The 9,223-nt window shown below is 52.2% G+C and overlaps 1 protein-coding gene across 1 annotated transcript in view; it reads left to right on the forward strand.

Annotated features, from left to right (window-relative positions):
• Positions 1-9,223, forward strand: part of slc25a10a (solute carrier family 25 member 10a) — a 31,393-nt gene that overhangs the window by 16,346 nt on the left and 5,824 nt on the right. The window contains exons 4-7 of the mRNA XM_043715011.1: positions 2,837-2,936; positions 5,109-5,152; positions 7,499-7,569; positions 8,990-9,082. Of these exons, the coding sequence (XP_043570946.1) occupies positions 2,837-2,936; positions 5,109-5,152; positions 7,499-7,569; positions 8,990-9,082 (308 nt within the window). The remainder of the gene's footprint in view (positions 1-2,836; positions 2,937-5,108; positions 5,153-7,498; positions 7,570-8,989; positions 9,083-9,223) is intronic.

Below are 9,223 nucleotides of genomic sequence, written 5' to 3' on the forward strand. Positions count from 1 at the left end.
CCCCTCCCCCCCCCCTCTCCCCCCACCCTGGCACTCTCGTCACAGTCCCATCATCTCACCCCACCCCCTCGGGGGTGGGTGGGTGCTGCCTGTGTCGGAGGGGGAGTTGGTGAGAGGTGGCGGCTGTGGAACTGTGGCTTGGCCCCTCCGTTGCCCCCTACTGGTGCAGCTTCAAACTGGTGGGAAAGCCCTGGAATTCAGCACCTTGGTCAGTACCAGCCATTGAGCTGCCCCTCCGGACCCCTTCCTGCGCCTGAGTTGGTGGGGGGGGGGGGGTTAGCCGGAGCCGGGCACAGTGTGAGCTGGTGCCCACTTTGATGGGGAGCTCGGCCAATCCCTTTCTGACCTGAGCCTCTGATTGGCTGGTATTCCTGTCTCTCCCTATTGTTCCAGCAGCACCCTGTCCAACTCCAGGCCAGGTCACCATGGGAGGGATGTTCCCACTGACTGGGGGAGTCCCCAACTAGGGGTCACGGTGTAAGGATATGGCGCAGGGCATTTTGGACTGAGATGAGAAGGAATACCTTCGCCCGCAGAGTGGGGAGCCTGTGGGACTCTCTCCCACCAGAAAGCTGTCAAGGAGAAAGCAATGAATGGTTTTGCAGAAGGAGTTTATTATTGTTCGTAGGCTGAAGAGATCAGGAGGATGGCAGGACCAAAGGGCAGAATGGCCTACAGTTCTCCTGGGTTTCATGGGGCAATATCAGCATTCAGAAGGTAGGCATGGGGCTTTGAGGAGAAAGTGAGGACTGCAGATGCTGGAGATCAGAGCTGAAAATGTGTTGCCGGAAAAGCGCAGCAGGTCAGGCAGCATCCAGGGAACAGGAGAGTCGACGTTTCGGGCATAAGCCCTTCTTCGGGGCTTTGAGTCTGGTGTCACATGTAGACATGTGAAGGATGGTAAATTTCCTTCCCTGATGCCTGGCAACTGGGGAGACGATGGCCTAGTGGTATTATTACTGGACTATTAATCCAGAGATGCCCAGGTACTATTCCAGAGACCCAACATCAAATCCCACTATACCAGATGGTGGAATTTGAATTCAATTTAAGAAATCTGGGATTAAGGGTCTGATGATGACCATGAATCCATTGTCGATTGTTGGAAAATCCCATCTGGTTCACTAATGTCCTTTAGGGAAGGAACCTGCCATCTTTACCAGATCTGGCCTACGTGGGGTTCCAGACCCACAGCAATGGGGTTGACTCTTAACTGCCCTCTGGACAATTAGGGATAGGCAGCAAATGTTGGCCGAGCCATCTTGTGAATGAATAAAACAAAACAAAAACTGAGTGTTTATTTTATCACTTTTGATGCTAGTGGTCACCAGCTGAGGCCTGATTTATTAAAGTGAATTTGAAATCTGCGCCCACTCAGCGGCCATGCTGGGATTTGAACCTGTGTCCCTGCAGCATCTCCTTGGGTCACCAGCCCATTGACATTACCCGTGCACCAGCATCTCCTGTCTCTGTCTATGGCTGCTGGGATATAATTGGGGGCGGTGAGCTCTTGAGCGAGTGGGCTTGCAGAGTGAACGGGAAGAATGTTTGTTTGTGATTTTGGAGAAGATTTGTAGCTCAGGTTGTAAGGTTGCTCTCTGAGCTGGTAGATTTGGTCTCAGATGTTTTGTCACTACCCGAGGTAACACCATCAGTGAAGCGCTGGTCTTCTCTCCCGCTTGCTTTAATGTGTCTTGGTCTGTTGTGGGTGATATCACTTCTGGTTCTCAGAGGTTGGTAAGTGGGGTCCAAATCGATGTGTTTATTGATGGAGTTTCATATTGAATGGAATTCAATATGGAATGGAATTCATATAGGAATTCCAGTGCATGTCTCTGTTTAACCAAAGAGAACAAAGAACAAAGAAAACTTACAGGCCAGGAACAGGCCCTTCGGCCCTCCAAACCTGAGCCGATCCAAATATACTGTCTAAATCTGTCGGTCAATTCCTAAGCATCTGTATCCCTTTGCTCCCCACCTACTCGTGTATCTGTCCAGACGCATCTTAAATGAATCTACCGTGCCTGCCTCTACTACCTTCGCTGGCAACGCGTTCCAAACGCCCACCGCGTTCTGTGTGAAGTACTTGCTGCATGTATCCCCCTTGAACTTTCCACCTTGAAAGTGTGACGTCTCGTTATTGAATCCTTCTCCCTGGGGAAAAGCTTGTCTCTATCCACCCTGTCCCAGGGTGGATGTATTGTCCCAGTCGAACTGGTTTCCCTCTTCATCCCTCTGTGCAGGAGTGTGCAGTGTGTGGACCCCTCTCTGACTGGAGTTTTGTACAGAGGTGTTACTCTGCTCGTTAATGTCTTCACTGAACTGTAACCCTCCTGTCCCATTGCACCCCCCCTCCCTCCCTCCCCACAATCCTGTCCCAACCCCCTTCAAGATCCATGATCCCATTGGCCGATCACCTGTCTATCTGTCACTGTTCCCTTCCTGTGGTTTGAAGAGAGAGTAACCATGGCGGATGGATACGCTGGAGCTGTGTTCTCAGGCTGTTGGCCCCAGGTTACAGGTGTTACCGGGTATTCCTTCAGGATTCTCTTGTTCATGGTCCTTTAACTTCAATATTTCACCCAGTTGCCAGGAATCTCTTTCTCTTTCCCCTGGATATTCTCGCTGTCCCAAACAGCCCAGAACAGAATTCATATTGAAACTCCATTGACCTGCTATCTGGTCGGTAATGGACCTGACCTTGAGCATGGTGACCAATCGCCCACCTTACACTGCCCCCTGCCTCATCCCAAACCGCTAGGATTGGGTAAGGGGATCCTGAGTCTCACCCACCTCCTCTCCTAGTGATGAGGACCTGGCAGTGATGTGTGGGAAGCGGGAGGGGGCTGGTTTGTAAAGTCTGTGACCTCCTTGTTCCTTCCTTTTTTTGGCAGGATGCAGAATGATATGAAACTCCCGGCACCAGTTCGGAGGAAGTGAGTGTTTTTACCGGATTCCTGCTTCTCTGGTTTGGTCACGTCGCGCTCTCCCTGAGATGGTGACCGGCCTGGTCTCTGGGCCAGTGGACTTTGGGGGTGGGAGGTGGGTCTGGACGTGGGAGGGGTAGGGGGAGGGGGATGAGGGGCTGGAGGTCACACTCCCTGCTCACTGGCTCCCCCTGGGGCTCAGACACCAACAGCACGCGCACACACACACACACACACACACACACACTGACAAAGGGGCTCTGGCAGATGTGGCTGTTTGTGGCATTGAGCTTCAGGACAGCTTTACACCCAGTGCTGACACTCCAGTAGACCCCTCCGCCACGCACACGCACCCTGCACACACACTCTCACACCTGCACACGGACTGTGCACCCTGCATACACGCCACACACGCACCCTGCACACGCGCCACCCACCCCGCACACGCACCCTCACATGCACCCTGCACACACGCACTGTGCACCCTGCGCACAGGTGCCCCTCACCATTCGTACATTCTTACACCCCGCACAGGCACCGTGCGCACACTCACCCACACCCCGCACACACATGCCACGATCCTGCGCACACGCAACGTGCGCCCTGCACACATGCCATGCACCATGCGCCCTGCGAGCGCGTGCGTCCCCGCACCTGTGCACCCTGTACACACATCACGCACCCCGCACAGGCGCCCACACACCCCCACACGCGCGCATGCGCCCCGCACACATGCCCCACACGTGCCCTGTGCACCCCCTGCATATGCACGCACCCGCACTGTGTGCCCTGCGCACACGCCACGATCCTGCGCACACTCGCTACGCACAGTTTGCGCACACACCCTGCACATGCACTGTGCGCCCTGTGCACACGCTCTCCCCGCAGAGAGCCCTAAATGCTCCAACAAGCTTCTAAATGACTGTGTATGTGCCCCATCTGAAGGAGCACTGCCTGTTCGCTGCACCCACATCAGGTTGTTGGAGGTCAGTGTTCAGTCTCTACAGGAGTCCCTCAGGGTCCAATCATCTTCAGTTGCTTCATCAACGACCTTCCCTCCATTATAAGGCCCGAAGTGGGGATGTTCACTGATTGCACAATGTTCAGCATCATTCACAACTCCTCATGTGCTGAAGCAGCCCATATTCAAATGTAATCAGATCTGGACAATATCCAGGCTTGGGCTGACGTGGCAAGTAACATTCACGCCACACAAATGCCAGGCAATGACCATCACCAATAAAAGACACTCTAACCCCCAGCCCTTGCTATTCTATGGTATTACCATCACTGAAACCCCCACTATCAACATCCAGGGGGTTAGCATTGACCAGAAACTAACTGCACTCACCAAATAAATACAGTGGCTACAGAAACAGGTCAGAGGCTAGAAATCCTGCAGTGAGTAACTCACCTCCTGACTCCCCAAAGTCTGTCCACCAGCTACAAGGCGCAAGTCAGGAGTGTGATGGAATACTCCCCATTTGCCTGGATGGGTGCAGTTCCAACAACACTCAAGAAGCTTGACACCATCCAGGATAAAGCAGCCCCCACTTGATCAGCACCACATCCACAAACATCCACTCCCTCCACCACTGACCCTCAGTAGCAGTAGTGTATACTATCGACAGGATGCAGAAATTCACCAAAGATCCTCAGACAGCACCTTCCAAACCCACGACCACTTCCATCTCGAAGGACAGGGCAGCAGTTACATGGGAACATCACCCCCTGCAAATTCCCCTCCAAGTCACTCCCCATCCTGACTTGGAAATGTATCGCTGTGCCTTCACTGTCACTGGGTCACAATCCTGGAATTCCCTCCCTAAGGGCATTGTGGGTCAACCCGCAGCAGGTGGGCTGCAGCGGTTCAGGCAGGCAGCTCCCCTCCCCCCACACCTTCACAAGGGAGCAACTAGGGACAGGGTAATAAATACTGCGCCCAGCCTGTGACACCACATTCCAGAAAGTCCAGTATGCTCTGTAACCCCTCTGCTGTCTTTCCAGAGGGTTTTGCTGCCTGCTCTCTGCTGCTTGTACACACACATTGGGTTTCGGAGCAGACTGGAAGCCCAGGGTTGTTACAGACGTTGATATTTGCAGTGAATGGGGCTGGGGGGAGTGGGGATCTGGGTTGGCCTCACGTTGTTCAATGCCCCCTTTCTCTCTGTCTCTCTCCAGCTACAAACACGCTGTGGATGGCCTTTACCGAGTCCTTCAGGAAGGTAAGCTTAGCTAGAAATCTGTAACCCTGAAATCTTGAGCTTAAGGCTATGAGCTCCTCTCTGTGTGACTGAAGGATGTAATTTAATCACCAGTCCACTGGGGGGTGCCCAATAGCCATCCACTGAGGGAGGATTGACTCAAGAGTAGAGCTGTGGGCTTTGTCCTTGGATATGACTTTTCAAACAACTCAATTTGGTTTATTATTGTCTCATGTACTGAGATAGAGTGAAAAGTCTTGTTTTGCATGCTAACTGGACAAATCAAACCTTACACATACCTCAGGGCAATATAACAGAATACAGAATAATGGTGTTCCAGCTACAGAGAGAGATCAACTCTAACGTATGAGAGATCTGATAACAGTGCAGAAGAAGCTGGTTTTGAACCTGTTGGTACGTGTTTTCAAACTTTTATATCTCCTGCCTGAGGGAAGAGGGTGGGAGAGTCAATAACTGGTGTGGGAGGGGTGTGTGATGATGTTGGCTGCCTTCCTGAGTCAGTGGGATGTGTAGCTGGAGTCAGGGGACGGAAGGATGGACTGGGCTATGTTCACAACACCAACCTCTTGTGGTCTTGAGCAGAGCACTTGCCACACCGAGCTGTGATGCATCCAGATAGGATGCTTTCTATGGTGCATCGATAGAAATTGCTAAGAGTCTTTGTAGACATGCTGAATTTCCTTAGCCTCCTGAGGAAGGAGAGGTGGTGGTGTACTTTCTTGACTGTTTGGTTGATGTGGATGGACCAGGACAGATTGTTGGTGAGATTTACTCCCAGGATTCATGAAGCCGTTAGCCACCTCCACCTCAGCACCATCTTGGCCGCATTCGGGTGGCAAGTGTTCAATAGTCTCAGCCTTGTTTTCAAGTCTCTGTCTCTCACCCTCTATGACGCCCATCCCCATTTAATTCCACACCCTCTTGTACAATAGAACATCGAACAGTCCAGCACAGGAACAGGCCCATCGGCCCACTGCGTTGTGCTGAACATGACGCCAAATTAAACTAATCCCTTCTGCCTGCCCTTGGTCCATATCCCTGCATTCCTTCCTTATTCATGTGTTTATTTAAAAGCCCCTTAAATACCCCTATTGTATCTGCCTCCACCAACCCCCCCCCCCAGCAGCACATTCCACACTCCAACCCTTCTCTGTTTTCAAAAAAAAACTTCCCCCTCACATCTCCTTTAAACTTCTCCCCCCTCACCTTTTAAGTGTGCCTCTAGCGTCAGACATTTCAACTCGTGAGGGGAGGGGTGGGGAGGGGCAAAACATTCTGACTCAATCCCAGCTATGGGTCCCATAATTTTATAGACTTCTAGCAAGTCTCCCCTCAGCCTCCGCCGCTCTGGAGAAAACAGCAGGAGTTTTTCCAGCCTCTCCTTATAGCTCATACATCTTCACCTTCAATCCCTGCACCTGCAGCCAGTGGTGCCTTCAGCTGCAGGGGCCCTGCCCCACATCCCTCTGTAACTCTCTCCTCCTCCTTCTCTCCAGCTTTGACAAGGCCTAGCCTGCCTCTTGGCGGAGGAAGAAACTTGAGACCACCACCCCTCCCGCCGGCCCAGCTCCCAGGGTGGGTTCTGGGCCCAGAGCAGGGTTCAAAGCGATTGGCAGGGTTCAGGGTTCAGTGGGTTAAAATTGAGGGGTAGATTGCCCAGTATTCAGTATTCCTGGAGTAAAACAGAGGTGAGGGTAGAGGGTGAATTTATTCCGAGGGTCATCAATCTGTGGGATTCTCTTTATTGGGGGGGGGGTGGCATGGTGTCAATTGATTTTTTTTTTTAAGGTTGAGTTGATTCTTGACTGACTTGGGCAGTCGAAGGTTAAATTGGGGGCTGGTGAGATTGGGGGGGGGGTGGAGTTAAGGCCGCAGTGAGGAGCAGGAGAATCGACGTTTCGAGCATAATCTGTTCATCGGGAATAATGAAGAGCTTGTGCTCAATGTTGATTCCCCTACTCCTCGGATGTTGCCTGACCTGCTGTGCTTTCCCAGCGCCACACTCTCGACTCTGATCTCCAGCATCTGCAGTGCTCACTTTCTCCACAGTGAGATTAGTCACGACTTTATCAAACGCTGGAGCACACTTGAAGGGCCGAGTGGCCTGAGGAGGTGGGGAGGGTGTGTGGTGGTTAAGAGTCCTGACCAACTTCCCGTTGTGGTGCTCTCCTGTGGTCAGGTCAATCTGGTCCAACTCCTGGAAGTGTTGCTGTGCAGTTCGGGCCTGCTCAGGATGGCGAAGCCTTCAAGTGGTTAGGAACTGAAAAGGTTCGAGGGAGGGGTTTTGTGAAGAGGTTTCTAATCAGCTGCCTCTCCCCCATTTCCGCCCCCCCCCCACCTCAACAGAAGGCATTAAGAAGCTATTCTCTGGAGCAACTATGGCATCAACCCGTGGGGCCCTGGTTACGGTCGGACAGGTAGGCCTCACTGTGTTTCATTCAACCCCCGTCACCAGGAGATGCTGTGATACTGCGGTGATGGCAAAAACAGAAACCTCCTTAAAACAAGCTAACAAATTAATTCTTCCTAAATCCGAGGTTAGGAATACTGCTGTGAGTAACTCACCTCCTGACTCCCCAAAGCCTGTGCACCATCTACAAGAACCAAGTCAGGAGTGTGATGGAATACTCCCCACTTGCCTGGCTGGGTGCAGTCCCAACAACACTTGAGAAACTCAACACCATCCAGGACAAAGCAGCTGCTTGATTGGCACCACATCCACGAACATCCACTCCCTCCACCACTGACACTCAGTAGCAGCAGTGTGCACTATCTACAAGATGCACTGCAGAAATTCACCAAAGATCCTCAGACATTACCTTCCAAACCAACGACCACTTCCATCTAGAAGGACAAGGGCAGCAGACACATGAGAACACCATTCCCTGCAAGTTCCCCTCCAAGCCACTCCTCATCCTGACTTGGAAATATATCGCTGTCCCTTCACAGTCCTGGAACTCCCTCCCTCAGGGCATTGTGGGTCAACCACAACAGGTGGGCTGCAGCGGTTCAAGAAGGCAGCTCACCCCCCCCCCCCCCCCCCCCCACCTTCACAAGGGGCAACTAGGGACAGGCAATGAATGCCCATGCCCCACAACCGAATATAAGAAATCCATTTAAAAATGTAAATTTGCGGATAGTAATGCTGGTGGAGAGTGAGTGGATACTCCTTGTGTTCTCAGGCCTGTCCTCCTGGCCTTGCTGCTGGGTCATTGCAATGTCCCTCTGCATCCCATTGGTGACGGTGTGGTTTAGTGACTCCTTTCCCTTGCAGGGTAATATCACAGTGACCATACAGCCAGAGTTCGACTGTTCAAATCCCACAGCAGAAGATTGGAGGACTTCAATTCCATGCTGCTATTGGTTTTGATTTTGGACTTTGTGTCCCCGGTTCATGGTAGTCTCTGATTCCTGGTGCCATTGTTACCCGCTCAGGCTCCATGTCACTCCCGGTTCACAGCATTGGGATGAATTCCTCATTCTCTAACCCCGAGTGGCCAAGAAAACCACTCAGCCAGGACAGAGCCCTGCCAAAGACATGTTTTGTCAGGCCCCAGGGGAAAGACTCCAACCACCACTCCCCTCACCCCCTCCACACCCCACCCCAGGGGCAGTAACAGCCGGTCCCCTTGCCTGAGTAAAGGGCTTCTAATCCCCTAGTGCTCCAGACAAATGAGTAATCTGACAGACTGTTGTATTGTGTTGGTGGGTTATTGTAATGGTGCCCCAGCAGTGATTCGGAGTCAGTATGTACAGTATGTCTGTTCGTGGAGGGGTTTCTCTCTCGCTCTCGCTCTCTCCCACTTGACTAAATGTGGCTGTGTTTTTCTCCCACAGCTGGCCTGTTATGATCAAGCGAAACAGTTAGTCCTCAACACTGGCTTCCTGTCAGACAACATTTGCACCCACTTCCTGTCCAGTTTTATCGCTGTAAGTGGGAATGTTATAAACTGTCTCACTCTCTTTCCCATCAAACCCTGTATTCGTGGGTTCTGTCTGCCTCAGTGTGGGTCTGTGTGTGGGGGTGGGGGGGAGTAGTGGGGTGGGACGGTCAGTGTGTGTGTGTGTGTG

This window comes from Chiloscyllium plagiosum, chromosome 24 (genome assembly GCF_004010195.1).
Source record: "Chiloscyllium plagiosum isolate BGI_BamShark_2017 chromosome 24, ASM401019v2, whole genome shotgun sequence".
In the NCBI taxonomy this organism is placed as follows: domain Eukaryota; kingdom Metazoa; phylum Chordata; class Chondrichthyes; order Orectolobiformes; family Hemiscylliidae; genus Chiloscyllium; species Chiloscyllium plagiosum.